The 21,999-nt window shown below is 42.2% G+C and overlaps 1 protein-coding gene across 5 annotated transcripts in view; it reads right to left on the bottom strand.

Moving 5' to 3' along the window:
* Nucleotides 1-21,999, bottom strand: part of xpo6 (exportin 6) — a 110,646-nt gene that overhangs the window by 12,078 nt on the left and 76,569 nt on the right. For 3 of the 5 annotated variants that reach the window (XM_078240459.1, XM_078240461.1, XM_078240464.1), the window contains 10 exons: nt 16,056-16,164; nt 14,234-14,326; nt 12,893-12,962; nt 7,333-7,492; nt 5,914-6,006; nt 4,487-4,631; nt 3,314-3,460; nt 2,439-2,628; nt 1,535-1,714; nt 244-358 (listed from right to left, as the gene is read on the bottom strand). In XM_078240459.1, coding sequence (XP_078096585.1) covers nt 244-358; nt 1,535-1,714; nt 2,439-2,628; nt 3,314-3,460; nt 4,487-4,631; nt 5,914-6,006; nt 7,333-7,492; nt 12,893-12,962; nt 14,234-14,326; nt 16,056-16,164 — 1,302 coding nt within the window. The remainder of the gene's footprint in view (nt 1-243; nt 359-1,534; nt 1,715-2,438; nt 2,629-3,313; nt 3,461-4,486; nt 4,632-5,913; nt 6,007-7,332; nt 7,493-12,892; nt 12,963-14,233; nt 14,327-16,055; nt 16,165-21,999) is intronic. The other 2 variants (XM_078240462.1, XM_078240463.1) reach the window with 1 other exon arrangement.

Below are 21,999 nucleotides of genomic sequence, written 5' to 3'. Positions count from 1 at the left end.
TCCCTCTGCCAATACAAGGAGCAGGACAATTTACCCCCCCTCCCTCTGATGAGAGGCATAAGGATCAGTCACTTTCCCCCCCCACAGTGATACTTGGATCAGTTCTCTCCCTACCCTGAAGAGATGCCAGGCATGTTACTTAGCTCCCCCTACCCAAAGCTGGCAAAACCAGGATTGGGCTCCATTTCCCTCAGGACACAGGGAGTCGGGCTCAGTTCCCACCCCTCCAGTGAGCAGAGTTACCTGGTGAACATGTTGAGGAAGGTCTGGATAATCTGTTCTGCAAAAGGGACGCCCATCTGGACCCTGAGGCCTTGAAATAAAGTGAGGAAGAAGCTCAGCATCTCATCAGTAACACCTGAAAGACAGAGGAAATCGGTGTTAGGCTCCAAGAAGCAGCACTGTCTACATATTCAAACTAGCCCATTTAACTATATGTCAGAGTCATTTTGACACGTGCAAATGCATTAAGCAATGGGTGGCATGATGGTGCAGGAAAGAGACTTGCACAAATATTATGCAAATAAATTGAAAACAAGGTGCCAGAGCTGGAACCTGTTATCGGCTTGTTTTTCCCTAGACTTGTATAATTGGCAACTGGACTTAAAACATGAGTGTTGATCTTTTTGCCGATTACCAATGCACTGACAAATTTCCCCATTTCTGGGCACTTCTCAACTTTGCCAACTTGAAGTTTCTAATAGAGAGCGTGATTAAAAAAGACATCTCTGCACATTTAAGATTTCAGGATATAAAGTAAATCTTGATTACTTCTCACAAAACATGAACTGACAGTTAAGCAGCAAGTTTTCACACCGTCCTAAATCTAGATTACCGATCTACAGCTCTGCTTTGCTTTTCAGCTGTTTGGCATCAAGGAGGTTGGAGAGCACATGCAGCCATATCTGTACAAGATATCCCCCAATAAACCAGGCTACTTCGGTTTACAGGGAGCCTCACCAATAAAATTTGCCACTAACAAGGCAAAGTTCAGGTCCCTAAAGTGTTTGGGAGAATCCCATCTCCTCCCGAGAGCACCAAGCTACTGATCTCTCTATATAGAGCACTTCGCTGGAACTTCCCAATGGCAGATTCAATCATAGGAACAGGAGGAGGCCATTCAGTCCCTCAAATCCATTGCAAATCAATAAGCCATGGCTAATCTGTATTTGAATTCCATTCACTCACTTTGATTGCATTAACTCTTTATATTCTTAGCCAACGGGAAATTATAAAATTGCTGCAGTGAGATTGAAAAGGGTTTGATTGAGGTGTAAAGTTTTTTGGACTTGTCAGATTGATTGTAGAGTCCCTTTGGATCCTGTACTTTCCCCAGGTCTGGCCTGGAGGGAACCTGTTTCTGGAGGAAGGGGGTGAGTGGCAGCAACATTACCAAATCACTGATCAGTGTCAGGCAAATTAGAAAGGTGGATACAACCTTTAATTGTCAACGGAAACTAGTGATAAAACGGTTCACACCTTGGAGATCATGTGACTGAAACTAAACCACATAGGAAACCAAAGCTTGCCTTACCTGGTTGGTGAATGAAGAGTGGGAAGAGTGCCAGGGAGACCTGCACCGACTCCTGCAGGGACTGGTAGCAGATCTGACGGGATTTGGTCACCTCCCCAGAGATGTTCTCCACGATATACCTCAGGATACTCAGCGTCTCCTGGACAACCACTTTTGCTAAAAAGTGAGCAGTTTGAAAATCTAAATATTAAACGGAGAACAGTAGCATTCTGAAACTTTGGAGGCTAGAAACAGTTCTAAATGTCCACCCCATTAAGTACCCACAGACTAAAGAACTTGATGTTGACTGTAGAAAGGTGCTTGGATAGAGGCACGCAACCTGAATGTTGCTTTGGGTTTTCATTGGCCAGTAGGACAGAGGCCTGCACTGTGTATTGCCTCATGACAGCAACACTGGAGAACCAGTGTTGGGTTCAGAACTTCCCCATTGGAGGGAGCTCACCTTTACGTACATATTCCACTGTTGCTGGTAACAGTACCAAACACAAGGCGCCAAGTTTACTGACATAGACCCACAATCAGCATATTAAAAGTAAAGCAAGGAAATTCACAATATAGGCAGAAAATAATTTGGGATAAGGAAGGTAGATTTGAGATAATCAATTAATGGAAAGTTGTGATCAGGTGATGCTCATAAGTTCAAGGCTGTGCATGGGGTCATCCTTTAAAAGCCAGAATCTTTTAAACTGGCATAATGTGTTATAGGACTGTTTAAAAAAAAATTCAAACACTGCTTTTCCAAAGTAACAAATCTAAACGTGGCCATTTTGCTCCTGTATTTTTCATGTACTTCAGTTATGGGCAAAATCTTGACAAGTTCCTAGTACAGCAGAAATGCTTATGTTGTGAATAAATGAACACACAAAAATATGTACATACAGATCGTGTGCAAGATGATACTTACTGTTGCCCAGGCCCACTTTGCTCTGCGTTAATCCTGCGTTTTCCTTCAGCCGCCGGTATTCTCTTGTGAGGGTTGAAATAAGGTTGGCGTGATTGGTAGAACGGACTGCCCACTGCTGCTCACTCTCAGGAAGATTTGGCCATGGTAGCAACAACATGTTAGACAGGGCTCTGCATACCAGCACTTTACCCTAGTAGAACATCACTTGGGTCAAAGCAGTCCAACATACAGTCCAATATTCAATATCTATACACAAAACAATACAAACTATAGATGGAAACAGCCACAGGTTCACCTTTCTCAGGTTCTCAAGCTCAAAACTGCAAGCTTCCCAAGAAGCATCAATTTTCAAGGAAGCCAAATCAACAATATTTGGTTGTTGGGTCCAGTCCAACAATAACATGAGTAAGTGGAGCTCACATTAGTTCTGCCCAATAAAGATCTGGAAACTCAGATTGATTGTAGGTAGAGGAATATTTCATGAGTGCTGAAGCAGACATTTCAGGTTTCAGACTGGGTAGAGCTGGGCTATAAACTAGTGAAATATTAACATTACCTCAAGAACCTTTGCAGATTAAAACACTAGTTCAGGATTCTTGCCCACATGTAACTGCTACAAAAACTACATCCAACACAGAAGGGCCAAACAAAGCCTTGGAACTTAGCTTAAGCAGTTCTCAGTCAGGTTACACAAGGTCTACACAGGTAGTGGACATGATCTCAGGAGCAGTAAAACCATATGCCAAAAGTTACATTTAAGTTTTCATTAAACTTAATTTCTTAGACAGCAACATGTGCTTCAGTGATCTGTCTCAAGTTCCTAGGATGTTAAAATCTAAGTTCATTTTGATCAGCTTGATATACTTTTAACTTACCTCCTGAGGGAGCTGGCGAGCAGAGCCGTCTGTGATCCTATCGAAGATTTTCTGCACTGCTCGGATTCTGACCAGAAACACTGGGCGCACTGTGGTGGCTAATGACAGCAACAAATGGCATGCTGAGAGCAACAATTTCTCTGGCACCTGTAGGGAGAATTCAGTTAGTTACACAACGATTTCCAGCTCATTACAAGATTCAACATGACAACTGCAGAGTTAGAATTTACATAGCAAGACACTGCATCACACAGGGCACTTTCAGAAATGCACAGGTTCAAAGTAGGGACATTGGGTGTTTACAGCAAAATCCTCGGTTTGAATCAAGAGGTTTGCAGGTACAAAACCAGGCGCCTCTCGGGACTCCTGCCCTTGTCATGCACCAGGATAATGCATGCAACTAAATATTGTAAATACTGATCCTCAACATCCTGATGCATTGAACGTTGTACCAACACTCCCCACAGGCAGAAATTAAACGTACCCCCATCACTGAAAATAATACAGCTGAAAAATGGAGAAAGTAGTTAATTAGCTATGAACCAGGTTGACAAGCTGATTTCAAATGCTAACAATTTACAACATCTACAGGAGCTGCAGAATTCAGTCGTTTCATCATAAAATGAGGTCATGTGATTCCCCAACATTTCATAAGATGGTTAGAGTTTGCAGAGCAGGCTGATGCTCAGAGAACACATTGGGAGGACAGCGAGTGATGTTCCAGTTTCTGATCTTCCATACAGCATACAGAAGCCCCAAAAATTGGTTGTATGCTTCCAAACTGAGCAGGGATTTCAGCCAGGTGGAAATAGAGAACAGAGAGAGAAATTGTTCAAGAAAGAGCGGCCACAGGTTTAAAGTAATTACTAAAAGTAGTAAGAGTGACATGAGGCGAAATGTTTTTACACAGCAACTGGTTAGGGTTTGGAATGCACGGTCTGAGAGGGTGGTGGAGACAAGTTCACTTGAAGCATTCAAAAGGGAACTGGGCACTTATCTGAGAAGGAAGAATGTGTAGGGTTATGGGGAGAAGGCGGGGGAATGACACTACGTGAGCTGCTCATTTGGAGAGGTGATGCGGACACAATGGGCCAAATAACTTCCCTCTGTGCTGTAACAATTCTGTGATTCTGTAAACTATCATTTCACTTCTCAGAGATGATGTCAACGTACCTTTGAGCTGATGAGGGGAGCAGTGGCCTCCATGGTAGTGGAAATGAGAGAGACAAACTGCTCGGGATTTTGTCGTTGAACTTCACTATAAAACTGAGCTAGCCAGTGGGAATAAGCCTGCAGTGCTGCCAGGGACTGAGCATGACTGAAAGACAGGATTTAAAAAAAATGTCAAGATGGACATTTAATACATTTATGAAAACTGGATAGTTTGCATGGACCAGATACTTTGCAAAGCAAGTCCAATACTCCCAAACTCAGGATGGACTGCTCTTTCAGAGCGGTTTTGGGCTCAATGGGCCAAATAGCCTCTCTTCTGTGCTGTATTTATAATTTTATGACTGCAATCTGCCTCATCTCAAGATCCTGAACCAACGGAGTTCCAGGGTGGAACTGACTCATGGAGCTGAACCTTTCCAAGCTTAAAAAATTCTGCCCTATGCTTTTTTCCAGCTATCCAGTATCACCTGCCAATTCTCTTTCTGAGACATCCTGCAGCCCAACATCTTACCATTGTGCTTCATAACCAGATAGTAAGTGAGTAAGCCCAGCTTGGGGAAAAGGCTTTCCAATTTCCATCCCAGTGGGGAGATGCCTGGCTTCAGCTTTCTGATTGAAAAATGACCACCTGGCAAGTCTCCAGCACTCCCCCGTTCCAAAAACAACATTTCCATAGAAAAACAAAATATTGTAAATGTTGGAAACTTTAAATAAAAACAGAAAATGCTGGAAATATTCAGCAGCTTGGGATGCCCCAAGGTTGCGAATGGTGTTATGGAAACGCGAGTCTTTTTCTTAATTTAGACCTTACATTAATTATATTCGCATTGATTCAAAGAGAAACCTGCAACATCCACCTCCCCTTCAAAGCCCCCTACAGCATTCCCTAGCTGGTTAAGTGCATGCATGCTTGAGTGGTTAGACATTCTCCTATGGGTGAACTCCTTCACTGTAGGAATGAACTGAATTGATCCACAACACTATCCACACACAAGTGTCCAAATGTTTTTGCCTTGTATTTGGTCCAAATTAAACAAAGTTGAGTTTGCTTCCTTTCTTCCTCAAGACTGGTAAACCTGTTCACACTGGGGACGGTGCTCTTTGAAAGTTACACAAGTGATAGTTTAAAGTCAGGCCCCAAATATAAAATTCTATGCAAGCCATAATCACACATCTGACAACCATTTTACATTTTTATTCTTGGCACAATTACGAGAATTTTAGGTTCAGAAGCTAATGAGTGCTGCATTGGAGCCTTCCTTCTCATGTTATACAAACCCACTCCTGATCAATCAGGCACACTCACTACAATAGGTGTGGGACTGAGTGGTGACAGACAGACAGCTTTTATCAGCATCCCATTTCATCCAGCTCTTAATACCAATCTACAAAACAGGTTTGGTATACAGAATCAACACAGTACTCACACATCAATCAGATCTGGCTTCAGCACAGATGGCACTGCTGTTTCCATATCATACAGCTTTATCTGGGACCCATACAGTGTCACTTCAACAAGCCTAGGACACAAAGTACCAGAAGCAAATCAACAGGACTGTGATCAGAAAAACATGCACACAAATCTTTCAGAAAAGATTTGAAATGGGAGTAGGTATACATGCAAAACTTTGGACAATTCCCTGAATATAAACTAGACTTGTATTCCTTGGAATATAGAAAATTAAGGAATTTGATTTTTTTAGACCTTGAAAGGAATTGATGAAGTCGATAGAGAGAAATATTTCTGTTGTTGGGAGAAATGCTGCACAAGGGGCCACAACCTTAAAAAGAGAACTGGGCAATTGAGGAAAAGTTAGGGAACAATTTTTCACAAAGGGGGGAAGTGTGGAACTGTTCCCATAAAAAGCAGTAGATACTAACTCAATTAATTATTTTAAATCAAGGATTGATAGATAAACAGAAGTTAATAGAGCCAAGGCAGATACATGGAGCTAGGATGTAGATCAGCCATGATCCAATTCAATAGAGGAGTAGGCTCATGGCTTCGTCTTATTCTTGAGGCAGCATGGAGTGCAGGTAACACCTGGAGGAGCAAACCAATTCTGGAAGAGGTTTTAGGAGAGTGTTGTGCGGAGAATCTAGTATCTGAACCCAGTGAACATCCTTCACAAATCAGATGGTGAAGGTCACTTTGTCTTCAATGGGCAGCCATGTACATACACACTGATTGGAAAGTGAGCAAGGACCATGGCAGACTTTTTCCTCCTTACATGATGGGGGCTGAAGACAACTGTAGCTCCCCGACTCAAATCTGCCATCAGTGCAGACTGCGATCATCTCAGCATCTTCTGGTGTCTATGGGTTAACATTTTGATCACACTGCCATGACCCATTAGGCATGGAGGTTTCTCAAAAGCAAGCTCAGACATTTATATAAATTGCACATGAATCTATAGCACTCTGCACAAAGTGGGTAACTCAACAGTGCAAATGAACTTTAGATTGTCCTTTGGACCGTAACCATACATTTCATATATTAAACATTCAGACTGTTGAGACAGGAAGCAAGAAATTTAAACTCATCCTAACACAGGCTATTAAAACAAACGCAGTTACTGTGGTTTAATTCTCAAACAGAATTTTGAAGTAGAAGAAAAGCCGACAGTTATTAATTTGGCCAGTGGCCAAGAAAGAGAGCAAAATAAAACTGATACCCACACAAATACCTCCCTAATATAAGCAGAATATTCAAAGATGAGTTGAATACTTACTGCTGAGAATTCACTTTCCCTAGTGTTTCCATGCAGCGAACAAGGGAGAGATCGATCCCTCACAAAACTAGGATCAGCTGCATTGAATCATGAGTTAAAAGAAAGAGGCCTTACCTTTCCACTACTCTGAGTGCATCATTGAACCTGGCAGCAAACACATCCCCGATAAAATACTCAGCAAGGCGACCACTAGTCTGAAGCAGTGAGCTGAGGTCACGTAAAGAACAATGCAAACGTCGACAGTCATTTTCTGCTGTGATGTTTAATCTGTGAACTGAAGAACACAATTCATCAGCATCAGCTGAGGCATATCTATCACAGTGCAAACATTTAAATTAGTAGAAACATCACAATAGGAGGATGCTATTTAGTCCCTCAAGTCTGTCCTGCCACTCAATCATGGCTGATCTGCAACCTAACTCCATATAGCCCCACACCTTTGCCTCATATCTCTTAATACCATTGGCATATCATTAATACCAAAAATCTTGCAATCTCAGATTTAAAATTGACAACTGAACTATTATCAATTGGTTTGCTAAAGAGAGTCCCACACTCAGAAAGCAGAATTAATTTCCTTTCTCTACCGTGTCGGTTTCCCATATCTTGAAAACTTCCATCAAACTCAACTTTCTAAATTCTAGGAAATACAACCCAAGTTTGTATCATCTCTCATAATTTAACATTCAGAATCCAAGTATCATTCTAATAAATCTACACCGCCCTCCCTCCAAACCCATCTTACCTCAGGCGTGGTGCCTAGTTCTGCTCATCGTTACTCCAGGTGTGATCTAACAAGGGCTATATCACTGACGCATGAATTCTACCCTCTTGTATTCTGTTCCTCTGGATAAAAAGGCCAGCATTCCATTAGCCTTGTTGATTATTTTCTGTACCTGTTCTTGACATTTTAATGAGCTATCTGCCTGGACCCACTATGCTCCCTTATTTCTAGCTTTTCACTATTTGGGAAAGTATCTTGTTCTATACGTTTTAGGTCTGAATTGGATAAACCGGTTTATCTACATTGAAATCAATTTGCCATAGTTTAGCCCATTCACTTAATCAATATCCATTTGCAATGTTAAGCTTCCATCTACACTGCTTTCAAGGCCACCTACCTTTGTCTCATTGGCAAACTTGAATATGCGGCTTTCTGTCACATCATTGAGGTTGTTAAAAATATGGTAAATATTTGGAGGCCCACCACAGATGTTTGTGGAAGAAAAATTACAGCCTGCCAATTAAGAGCACCTGCCCATTATCACTATTCCCTGGTTGTTGCTGCTCAGCCAATTTCCCATCCAGGTCAATAACTTACCTTCAATTCTATGTGCTGTAACTGTAGCTAACAGTCTCTTACTAGGGACTTTTTTGAGGTGGTAACAAGTAGGATTGATGAGGGTTGACATGAATCTTTGAAAGGTTTTTGTCAAGATCCCACATGGAAGGCTGTTCAAAAAAGTAAAGTCCCTGGAATCAAGGGAGTAGCAGCAAATTGGACCCAACGTTGGTTTAGTGGCAAGAAGTAAAGGGTACTAGTTAACGGATATTTTTGCAAATGGAAGGGCTTGCCAGTGGGGTTCCGAAGGGCTCAGTATTCATCCCACTTTTTTGTGGTTTACATTAATGATTTAGATTCAAATGTAGGGGGTAAAATAAAGTTTAAAGATTATACAGAAATTGGTTATATGGCTGAGTCAAGGAAAAAGCTTTAGGCTCCAGAGGATATAAGTGGCTTGTAAGTTGGGTAGAAAAGTGGAAAATTGAATTAAATCTAGAGAATTGGGATGGAATGCATTTTGGGTAGTGGAACAAGGCAAAGGAATGAACAATAAATGAGGGGAAACAGAGTAGTATGGATGAACATAGGGACCCTGGAGTGCATGTCCACAGGGCTTCTTAGATAGGACAGTAAGAAGGCATACGACATGCTTTCCTTTATTAACTGCAGTGCAGAATACTTTTTTATTTATTTACGAGATGTGGGTGTCACTAGCTATGCGAGCATTTATTGTCCATCCCTAGCTGTCCTTGATAAGGCGGTGGTGAGTTACATTCTTGAACCGCTGCCGTCCCTGAGGTGTAGCTATATCTGCAGTGCAGAGTATTAGAGCAGGAAAGTTATTTTAGATCTGTACATGAGTTAGACCTCAGCTTGAATAATGCGTGGGGTTCTGCTCACATTGGAAAGATGCAATTGCACTCAAGAAGGTGCAGAGGAAATTTACAGCTTGGGGTTATTTCCCTTCGAACAGGGAAGGCGGAGGGGCGACTTAAATGAGTAGTTATAAAATTGAGAAGTCTAGATAGAGTAAATGAGGACAACCTATTTACCTTCGCAGTGAGAACAAAAACCAAAGGGCATCAATTTAAAATAATTAGTAGAAGAACTAGAGGGGAGATGAGGAAACTATTTTTTGTTCAGACGGTAATAGGAACCTGGAACACTCAGCATAGAGTGGCAGAGGCAGAAACTTTCACCACATTGAAAAAGTACTTGGATGGATGTTGTGATCTGCAGGGATACAGGCCTAATGCAGGAAGATAGGACTGGCCACAACAGTCCAATTGGTCTTCTCCTGTGCTGTAAATATTCTATGATTCTATTAAATGCCTTCTGGGAGTCCAGATCAATAACATTCATAAAATATTTACTAGTTCTTAGTTTGGATTGAAAATCCAAATATACAAGATTCATTGGTTCCTCTTTATCTGTTAGTTTTACAATTCCCAACAAATTTCCACTTCGTTAAGGAAAAGCTCCAAGGGAAAATTAGTCAATCCACTCTAAAGAGGTTAAGGGAAAGAAGAGGCTTATGATATTGTCAAAAAAAAGTTTTATTGAACCAACAAAAGATAACCAAAAATTGATGAAGGAGAAAATAGAATGAGAGAAAACTAGCTAGAAACAGAAAAACAATTTGTTATAGCTTCTACAGGAATATAAAAAAGAAATTAACAAAGGTACATGTGGTTTCCTTAAAAGCTGAGATAGGAAAAATTATAATGGTAAAAGAAGAAATGGCAGAGGCATTAAATAAATATTTGGTACCTGTCTTACAGTATAATCCATAGAATCCCTACAGTGCAGAAAGGGGCCATTCAGACCATCAAGAATGCACCAATTCTCGAAAAGAGCATCCCACACAGGCCCTCTCATCCACCCCATGCATTTACCATAGCTAATCCACCTAACCCACACATCTTTGGATTGTGGGAGGAAACCGGAACACTGGGAGGAAACCCACGCAGACATGGGGAGAACATGCAAACTCCGCAGGCAGTCACCCAAGGCCAGAGTCGAACTCGAGTCCCTGACGTTGAGGCAGCAGTGCTAACCACTGTGCCGCCACAAAAACATACCAGAAATAGTGGAAACAAAAGACCTCGAAAAAGAACTAGAGAAATTAACGGAGTGAAAAGTCAACAAATCCCCTGAATCGGAAGGCCTGCACTCCAGAAATCTAAATGTGGTGGTTGAGATAATGTATGCACTGATGTGATCTTCCAAAATTCTCTAGATTCAGGAACCGCTCCAATTTGGATTGTAGAAGAAAACATAACGCTCCCATTCAAGCAAGGAGGGAGTGAAAGCATGGCATTACTGACCAAATAGTCTGATATTAATCATTGGGAAAATGCTGAAAACCTTTATTAAGGAAGTGGTACTTGGACAGATTCAACATGCTTATAAAGGGAAATCATGTTTCACAAATTTATTTCAGATGTTTGAGGATGTAATTGGAGAGTAGATGAAGGGGGAAACCAGTATTTGGATTCTCAAATATATTTATTAAAGTGCCACATGAAAGGCTGTTGTACCAGGTGAGGGCTCACGAGGTTGTGGGTAGTATGGATAGAGGAGCGGCTAAAAGACAAAACAAAACAATTGCAATAAACAGGTTACTGGCAGGTTGGTAATACTGGGGCACAGCAAGGATCAATGTTCAGGCCTCAGCTATTTGCTATCAAAATTTATGATTTAAAAGTGACCAAGTGTAATGTATCCAGGTTTGCTGATGATTCAAAATTAGCTGGGAAAGTGAACAGTGAGGGGGACACCAAGGGCAGGATTTTCCGGCTGCGCTCACCCCCAAGACCAGAAAATCCTGTCCGAGGTCAACAGACCTTTGCATGGTCCATGTCATGCTTGCTACGATTCCCGTGGCAGGCAGGAGTGGAAAACTCTGCCCCAAGAGTCTGAAAAGGGAAAATACAAAGGACCTATACTCGCTGGAGCTAAGGAGGATGAAAGATGATCTCAAGGAAACATCTGGATTCTGAGAGGCAGTTGATACAGAGTCTATTTCCCTCGGCTGGCAAGCAATCAGTCTTGAATATAATAGTGGAATATATTGAAGACTGAGATCAATAGATTTCTGAACTCTAAAGGAATCAAACAGATATGGGGATCAGAGGGGGAAAGTGGAGTTCAGATAGAGGATTAGCCTTGATCTTATTAAATAGTGGAGCAGGCTCAGGGGGTTGTACAGCCTACTCACGTTTAGTCAACATTTCTCCATTTTCTGCAAGATTTCAAGTCATGTGGCAAAAAATAACCAGTGAACATGTAGAAAAAAAACAACTTGCACCAATAAAACAAAACTGCTTTTTGATTTGATTTATTGTCACATAATAGTATACAGTATTGTGTCTTGCGTGCTATACAGACAAAGCATACCGGACATAGAGAAGAAAAGGACAGGGTGCAGAATGTAGTGTTATAGTCAGAGCTAGAGTGTAGAGAAAGATCAACTTAATATGAGGTAGGTCCAGTTAGAAGTCTGGTAGCAAATAACAAACCAGAAGAAGCACCTGCATTTGTTGGAGAGAGTTTGCCTAAGTAAATAGGGCCAGAAGAGTTCAATTGGGTGGGGAATGTTGGATGGCCAGCCAGCGAAGGTACAATGAGATTGTCAGTCATATGACAGCTTCCTAGACCCGCACCTGATGCCAATAAAGGTGAGGAAAAGCTCAGTTGGGATTAGGTGGGGAAAATCCATTCCAACTCATTGGTAAAAGTTATGGGGAAATAATAAACATGACTCATGAGATCACTTCTCCGATTGAAGGCTTAAAAAGATAAGTTTTAATTGGGAGAGAATGCATGTGATCTTCAGGTTGAAAATTGGTGCAAGAATTGAGAAATATTGCTCAGCAACAGAAACAAGGTTCACATTTACAAAAACAATAAAAAAAACAAGTTTTTTTGCAAAACTAATTTTTACACTTGTGTTATGGGATTAGTTGGAATTTTTATAACATGGCAGGGATCTCAGAAGTAAAAAGGTTGGAAAACCCCTTTTTATGTAACAAATAACAGCACACTCGAGTACTCTTCCTTACCCATATAATCAGAGTCATGCTGTGACACTCTCATCACCAATAATACTAAGGCTGCACTGTGTCTTCACCTTTCCATCAGTCGAACCCAGTGCAATATTACAATAAGTTTCTTCAAATGTGTTCGGAGTTAAATTTCCTCATTCTAAGTCTGTAATCTGCATCAATTCTGGTTGTTTAACTCCAATTTAAAACAAGTCAGCTGTTTATCTTGTAAAGTTAGATACGTCAGTATACCTGCAAAGCCATAGCCTGCAACACCTGAGCGTATAGAAGCCAATGTCACAGAGCGATGTTGCACATTGTCAGCTGTTAACAGGAGCCTTACCTTGCCCAGATGTTACGACAAATTGTTGCAACCCCAGGTACACTTCAAGATTGTCCTGCAAGATGGGGAACTTGGAACAGAATGAAAAACATGGAATGAAAGCAGTTCTTATAATGACAATTATAAACAATTAAAATATTTAGTGCAAGTACTGACTGTCCTTTTCCGTTATTGCAGAAACTGGACAGAATCCCTATGGTGCAGAGAGGCGCCATTTGGCCCATCCATTCGAGCTGCTGTACATAGTTTTAAGATGTTCTTTGCACTTTTTAATTTGCAATATGGGTAGGTAGAGGTTTTTAAATCACCATTCTCACTGATGACGTGGTTTTTCTTTGCACTGACTCTTATCCAGGTTTAGCCTGTAACCCCACTAATTCCCCATACCAAATATCTTGGGTCACTAAGGCACAATTTAGCATGGCCAATCCACTTAACCGGCACATCTTTGGAAACTGATGCGGACATGGGGAGACCGTGCAAACCCCACACAGATAAGTCACCCAAGGCTGGAATAGAACTCGGGTCCCGAGCGTTTTGAGACAGTAGTGCTAACCATTGTACCACCATGCCGCCCCTGAATGGCATTGATCAAAGTGCATCGGTCCTTCGATCAATTCCAACCCACACTGCTGAAACAGAAGTCCCCCGAAATGGTTGCAAAGGACTGTTCAGAGAGTGGGGGCTTTTACTCAGTCTATGTTGAGTGAAGCCCATTGCAGTCTCATTTCATTTTCTAGTAGACAAAGGTTCACAGTCCAAAACTACATCTCGTGTGGGAAATTACAAATTGTCAAATTTCTACAAAGGTGCACCCTCTCAAGGAAGTGTCTGAGAAACATTGCAAGGATTTAGCTGAGGGAGTTTTACTCTATATCTGTTGCTGTACATGTCCTGAGTGTTTTTGATGCTGATAACAGTGCAGAAAGACAAACTGGCTGCACTCCTCAGTGCCATATATCCTGCACTTTATACTCTGAATGCACCCAGGAAAATCACACCAGGCTATGACTATAGCTTCTCAACCAGTCCAGTACATTTCACAATTGCTTGGTTGAGTCAGAATATGAATCTATTACTGCAGCACTGCAAAATGCCACTTAAATTCATAATTTAAAAGTAGAATTACGAAAAGCAAAATAAAAGGAGGAAATACGATAGTTTAAAATGTAACCTTGGTTGGCTGGCAACAGGTTTTGTATTTACAGACAATTAAATTGCTGGATGAGGGGGTGGCATTGGCATTGTTGGGAGCAGGAACACACCAGTGACAGTAGTTAGTCGGCTGCCTAACACTGGGTCCAAGTAATCTCATATTATTGTTCAGAAACTGTTACTTACGATTGTAGAAAACGCATGAGAAGGAAGGAGCTCCATCACTTTGGCCACAACTTCTAAGCTCTGTCGTAAATAGCGCTGCCATTCAGTCTGTTGCTGTTAGCAAAGAGAAGCAGAAAATGCTGAAACCTCCTCAGATACATTATGCAGTGGGTTCATTTTGGTTTGTGGGAGCTTTCGGTGTGTAAATAGGCTGCTGCAATTCCTGCTTTACAATGGTGACTACACTTTAAATGCATCTAATGGCTAAAAGCACTTGGAAACAGGATCATAAGATATGCTTTATAATTGTAAGTCTATTTTTTCTGTTGGGAGTAAATAAATATTAGGGGAAATTAATTGTAATAATGAGTTATCAGGCAGATCTTCCGCAAAAGACAAACTCAATGCTTCAACCATTTATGCAAAACTGTGTTTTCACTGGGCTAGAAAATTACCCAACACATGACAAGTGCTGGAGTGTGCTCTGAACTCCATTGGGCTGAATCATGTCCTCTGCACTTCCTGTTCCACATTACTAGCCCTTGAGGGCTGGACGTTTGTCTTTATAGACATCACATACATTTGAGGCTTGGTTAGCAAACAGAAAACAGAGTAGCCATAAATGGGCCTTTTTTGGGTTGGCAAGATGTAACGAGTGGAGTGCCATAGGGATCAGTCCTGGAGCCTCAACTCTGTACAATTTATCAATGATTTAGATGAAGGGACCAAATGCGTGGTTCCTATGTTTGCTAATAACACAAAGATAGGTAGGAGAATACGTTGTGACAAGGATTTAAGGAGTTTGAAAAGGGACATAGGTTAAGGGAGTGGCAAAAATTTGGCAGATGAGTGTAAATTGTGGGAAAATGTGAACTTGTTTAAAGTTCAGCCCTTTCAAAACTGTATTCCATATGTAAACTCCTGAAAAAGTTTCACACGGCAGAGCTCAAAAAAGAAAATACATATCAACAGGGAATGTTTGAATGAAGGAAGCAGAAGATATGTATCAAAAGGAAGAGTCCAAGTGAATCAAGAAAGAGCTGTTTTCATTTCTTTCAATTCTACTCAGTATCAGTGTATGCACTAAAATAAACAAGTTGGCTTAGCTCAGGCTAACAATAAGGTTCAAATTACCTACTTATAGGTCTGTACAGTGCATAAGCAGTTGCAGCTTTCTGCATCTAGTCCACCTATCAATGGTCTGCAAAATACGCTTCTGCAGAACCAGTAAACGAAGGAGATATATAGTCAGGAGATTCTCAATTTCCAATGAAGAATTGATTGTAACATTTAGTTTATTGACACCTTTTAGTAAAAATCAATTTAAAAATTTTTCACTAAAATATTACAGAAAAATTCATACCCAATGTGGAATTCAAAATCATGTCCTTGCGATTAAGAATCACATTATCTACCAAATGAGCTACTTGGGCTGTGTAGAAACTCTCTGCATAATGCCTGAGCCAAGACAGAAGATCTCAATCAAAGGTCCTTCTCTGAGTGATTCTACGATCATCTCAGATTGGCCACCTGAGGGATAAATGTCTGATTTCAATGAAACCGTTTTGTTTAAAATTCTCAATACAGGTTTTGGATTTGATGGAAGATTGTATCGATCGTAATTCTTGGTCTTCGACTTTAAGAGGCAGAATTGCCTACACCCGACCACCCCCAAACTCTTACTGCAGAAATCAAAATGCGATTTGACATTGATCTTATTTTTCTTATCTTGCGAGACTTGCTAGGTCAGGCCTTGCTTCCTTCTGGGTTGCTCAATGATAGAACAATTTGCTAAACAAGATGCATCCCCATTCCCATTAGTCCACATCTCCAGCAGACTTACATCATCATCCAGTGTCTCATCATCAAGTTCTTCCAGCTGGGCCTGATTACAACGGAATTGTATCCGCCGTAAAACCTCTGTCAGGAGTAGAACTAGTGCACCTTTGTATCTATCAAGAGAAGCAATAGTCAGTGACCATTACAAGGCAATAAATCTCAGCACTCAAAATAATTTAGGCAAAAAATTAAATAGCTGTCAGTACAGTTCTGCATCCTGTTCCAGTAGCAGTGATCTGCTCCAGTTATACCAGTAAAGGATAGGAATGGCAATGTCTTTCTCACCCCGAGTCCTGAAACACCCACTAGGGTCTTTTTCTTGGACGACTTCATTTATTGACGGCTCCATCTGGGGCCTGGACTCACCTGCTCACTCACCTCCTTGGGAATCAGGAGACTAGGCAGTATTCGCACGAAGGATCAAATCATGAGGTTTAAATTGTCTAATGCCTAGGGCCATGCAATGGTTTCTGGATGATGTCACCTGGTTGTATCAGCTCATAATACATAATGTGCTTTATGTAGCACATAGACCGGGCTGTGAAGTACTTGGAGAGCTAACAGCCAAGGTCAAAGATACTTAAAAGATTCGGCAGGATGCGCTTGGAGACAGGAGAGTGGGTTGATGGAAAAAGAGAGGAGAAATAGAAACATAGAAAAACTACAGCACAAAACAGGCCCTTCGGCCCACAAGTTGTGCCGAACACATCCCTACCTTCTAGACCTACCTATAACCCTCCATCCTATTAAGCTCCATGTACTCATCCAGGAGTCTCTTAAAAGACCCTATTGAGTTCGCCTCCACCACCACTGACGGCAGCCGATTCCACTCGCCCACCACCCTCTGTGTGAAAAACTTACCCCTAACATCTCCCCTGTACCTACCCCCCAGCACCTTAAACCTGTGTCCTCTCGTAGCAGACATTTCCACCCTGGGAAAAAGCCTCTGAGAGTCCACCTGATCTATGCCTCTCAACATCTTATACACCTCTATTAGGTCTCCTCTCATCCTACGTCTCTCCAAGGAGAAAAGACCGAACTCCCTCAGCCTATCCTCATAAGGCATGCCACTCAATCCAGGCAACATCCTTGTAAATCTCCTCTGCACCCTTTCAATCTTTTCCACATCCTTCCTAAAGTGAGGCGACCAGAACTGAGCACAGTACTCCAAGTGGGGTCTGACGAGGGTCTTATATAGCTGCATCATTATCCCCAGACTCCTAAACTCAATCCCTCGATTGATAAAGGCCAGCACACCATACGCCTTCTTAAACACCTCCCCGACCTGCGGGGCCGATTTCAGAGTCCTACGGACCCGGACCCCAAGGTCCTTCTGATCCTCTACCGTACTCAGAGTCTTTCTGTGAAGCAAAAAAAAAACAAACAGTACAGCCCAGGAACAGGCCCTTAGGCCCACCAAGCCTGCACTGACACACAATGCCTTTCTAAACTGAAGACCTTTTGCCTCTATGCAGTCTATGTCCCACTCTTCCCTGATAATTCATGTATCTGTCAAGGTGCCTCTTAAACATTGCTATTGTATCTGCTTCTACCACCTCCTCTGGCAGCACATTCCAGGCACTTACCACCCACTGAGTAAAAAAATTGCCTCTCACATCTCTAAACATTTCCCCTTTTACCTTAAACCTGTGTCCCCTAGTAATTGACGTTTCTACCCTGGGAAAAATACTCCAACTATCCATTCTATGCATTCTTCTCAACTTTGTAAACTTCTATCAGGTAACCCCTTAGCCTCTAACTTTCAAATGAAAAGAAACCAAGTTTGTGCCATCTCTCCTCATAGCTAATACCCTCCAAGCCAGGCAACATCCTGATAAACCTTTTCGGTAGCCTCTCCAAAGTCTCTACAGCTGGCAGTGGCGACCAGAACGGTACTCAATATTCACAACTTTAAAAAAAAATATCGACATGCCCTAGAATATCAACATACCCCTCGCGAGACTCACCATGTCCTTCTCCTTTGTGAATACCGATGCAAAGAATTCGTTAAAGACCTCACCCACTTCTTCCGGCTCCACACATAAATTCCTTTCTTTGTCCTTGAGTGGACCTACTTTTTCCCTAGCCAACCACTTGCTCCATATAAATATATATAAATAAAACGCCTTGGGATTTTCCTTAATCCTGTTTGCCAAGGACATTTCATGCTCCCTTTTAGCCCTCCTAACTCCTTGTTTAAGTTCTTTCCTGCTTCTTTATACTCTGAAGGCTGTGTCTGTCTTCAGTTTCCTAAACCTTACAAATGCCTCCTTCCTCTTTAGCAGTTGGAATATGATTACGTAAAAGTGTTACTTGCAGGAATATGGAGTAGAATGGGTGGGAAATTGTAACAGTAGCTGTAACTTGGAAAATTGTTGTTTGCTAGAATGTGATTGGGTGGGTTTTTAAGTTTATTTATTAGTGTCACAAGTAGGCTTACACTGTTTCATGGCAATGAAGTTACTGTGAAAATCCCCTCGTCACCCCACACTGGCACCTGTTCGGGTACACAGAATTTAGTACGGCCAATGCACCTAACCAGCACGTCTTTCAGACAGTGGGAGGAAACCGGAGCACGCTGAGGAAACCCATGCAGACACGGGAGAACGTGCCAACTCCAAACAGACAGTGACCCAAGCCGGAATCGAACCTGGGTCCCTGGTGCCGAGAGGCAGCAGTGCTAACCACTGTGCTGCCTTAGGTGATAGTGTAGTAGTATTTTCACTAGACTAGGAATCAAGAATCCCAGTATAATGCTTTGGGGACCCGGGTTTGAATCCCACCAAGGTGGTGAAATTTGAATTCAATAAAACCTGGAGTTAAAACAATGACTACGGAACCATTGTCAATTGTGGAACCTATCTGGTTCACTTATGGCCTTTATGGAAGGAAATCTGCCATCCTTACCTGGTCTGGCCTCCAGATCCACAATAATATGATTGACTCTTAAATGCCCTCTGAAACAGCCTAGCATGTCACTCAGTCCAATGGCAATTCGGGATGGGCAATAAATGCTGGCTCAGCCAGCGACGCCCAAATCCCATGTAAGAAGAAACGCTTAGTGAGTCAGAAAGGGAGACCAAGGCAAGAACACACAAATATTACAGTAAAATAATGACATAAATAAGTAATGCTGTTTCCAGCCATGTGTTGCATATGTAGAAAGTGTAAAGGGTAGGCACAAATAGATTCATTCATGGAGATTAAAGCCATTCTCAGAAAATGCAGAAATGAGGGACACAAAGAAACAGGAGATATTCACGGCAAGGTGTGGTGCCAGTGAAAATGAAGTAGCATGGACAGAAATTTCAGCAGCATAATGAGGAAGATCACAGTCGAGATGGGTAGGGTTGAAGTGGAAAGCAGCCTTGGTAATGGAGCTCAGGATCAAGCTGTGCACCAAGATTTTACAAGTCCTGATTCAGTGCAAAATGGCAACTACCAAGATGAATGGAAGAGAATTGAGGTGCTGAGAGGGGTCAAAAATGAAGGGTCTCAACTTTTCTGACATTCACTTGGCCAGGTCTCGATATTAGATAGAGAGACACTGTTCGAGTGATTGAGTGAGGGAACAATTTTGTGAGTTGGGTTCCATCAAGACAGACAAGGCTTATTGGGCGGAATGTCATTTTCCCCTCATCAACAATGGAGTTACACCGCTTTGGGCAATTGCTCAAATGGTTATTGAGCATTCCCCACTAGTATAGGAGGCAATTGATTGAGATGTCAGGAACAAAATACCTGAAAGCTGTCATAGAACAAGATTATACGACTGAACGGGCAGGGGAGGATTAACCAATGGTTTACAGTACTTGAGTTCCATAATGAAAGGCCTCTAAGCCATTTACCCTCTCCTACAATGGGACAGCAGCAATGAAGCTAAACAAATTGTAATGGCTTAGATATGGAGATTGTGTATTTTATTATTAACAGCATGAGTCAGTTTGGTAGCATTAAAGAGTCGAGTCCAGTTACTTCAGGCAGAAAGGAGTACATGAACACCAGAGTACATGGAGTGAGATGTAGATTGAGTGAGGAGTTCACAATTTAGTTCAGATGGGAATCTGGTACACGGAATAAACGGTACTTCTTTTGCTACTTTTTTTTCAGTCCCCCCGTCATTGGTGAGTTTACTTCTTCTCCATGCTATGTAAATGCAACTTTCTGTTACTTTTATCCGTGTAAATTATTAATTAATTAAATAAAAGTTTTGTCTTTTAAAAAGCATTTAGACAGTTGCATGGGTAAGATTGATATAGAGGGATACGGGCCAAATGCGGACAATTGGGACTAGCTTAGTGGAAAAACTGGGTGGCATGGGCAAGTTGGGCTGAAGAGCTTGTTTCCATGCTGTAAACCTCTATAACTCTAAGGTTGGACAGAATTTGCAGGGCTGGTGGCATTCTATGACTGCAGCATTTGGAAATCTGTGAAATACACTGCAATCCCAGACAGTCATATTGCAGAAAGTGTCTGCAGCTTAGGCTACTGTGGCTTTGAGATATGGAGCTGGTAAGGCACGGGGAAGTTGCTCTTTGCTCCAGGAGCCAGTCACTCCCTTCCTGTTAGGCAGAACTTCAGAGTTGGTCACTGATCAGAGACAGGAGAATGTTGACTGCAAGTCAGGCAGGTAAGGGGAACCAGCATGTAGTGATGGAGGAGCTACAGCCCCTGACTTTGTGCAACAAGAACAAAGTGTTTGCCATGGCACCATGGTGAAGTGGGGTGGGGGGAAGGAGTGAAGAGAAGTGAGGTAGTGATAGAAGACAACATAGTAGGGGGATAGATATTGTTCTCTGCAATTGACAGCACGAGTCCAGAAGGCAGTGTTGCCTGCCTGGTCACAACATCTGCTCTGGGCTAGAGGAACTTTAGTGGAAGGGGGAGAATCCAGTGGTCATGGTCCACCTGGTTACCAATGACAATACTAAGGAGATTCTGCCTAGAGAACGTGAGGAGCTAGGTACTAAATTGTGTGGCACAGTGGTGAGCACTGCTGCCTCACAGCTCCAGGGACCCGGGTTTGATTCCAGCCTTGGGTGATTGTGTGTGGGGAATTTGCACATTCACCCCGTGGGTTTCCGCCAAGTGCTCCAGTTTCCTCCCACAGTCCAAAGGTGTGCAGGTAAGGTGGATTGGCCATGGGAAATGTGTGGGGTTATAGGGATAGGGCTGGGGAGAGGGCCTGGGTAAGATGCTCTGTCAGTCAGTGCAGATTCGATGGGCCAAATGGCCTCTTCTGCGCTGTAGGGATTCAATGAAATTAAAAGCAGAATCTCAAATGTAACGATCTCTGGATTATTAGGGGTAAATAAATTTGGAGAGATGAATGCGTGGCTCAAAGACTGATGTAGAAGAGTGGGTTCCAGTTTGTGAGGCATAGGCACTAAAACTGGGGAAAATGGAGGCTGTGCCGTTGTAACAGTCTACACCTGAACTGTGATGGGACTTGTGTTCTAGTGAGCTGCATAACTAGGGAAATAGAGGTTTAAAACTAAATAGTGAGGGCAAGGGATCAAAAGTTGGCAGATGTGTTAAATCAGAGACAAGGCAAGGGAGAAAGATATTAATGCGGGAAATGATAGACTGTGACAAGAAGGGACATAAGAATAAGTCAGCAGATAAGGCGAACTGAGTATTGAAGGGTAAATAATACTTGAGGACAGGAAGCTAGGAAAAGGTGGAGGGGTGATTCATAGAAACCCTACAGTGCAGAAGGAGGCCATTCGGCCCATCGAGTCTGCACCGACCACAATCCCACCCACGCCCTGCCCCCACATATTTACCCACTAATCCCTCTAACCTGCGCAACTCAGGACTCTAAGGGGCAATTTTTAATCTGGCCAATCAACCTAACCCGCACATCTTTGGACTGTGGGAGGAAACCGGAGCACCCGGAGGAAACCCACGCAGACACGAGGAGAATGTGCAAACTCCACACAGACAGT

This window comes from Mustelus asterias, chromosome 23, assembly GCF_964213995.1.
Source record: "Mustelus asterias chromosome 23, sMusAst1.hap1.1, whole genome shotgun sequence".
Classification (NCBI taxonomy): Eukaryota; Metazoa; Chordata; class Chondrichthyes; order Carcharhiniformes; family Triakidae; genus Mustelus; species Mustelus asterias.
This window is presented reverse-complemented; position numbering and strand designations above follow the sequence as displayed.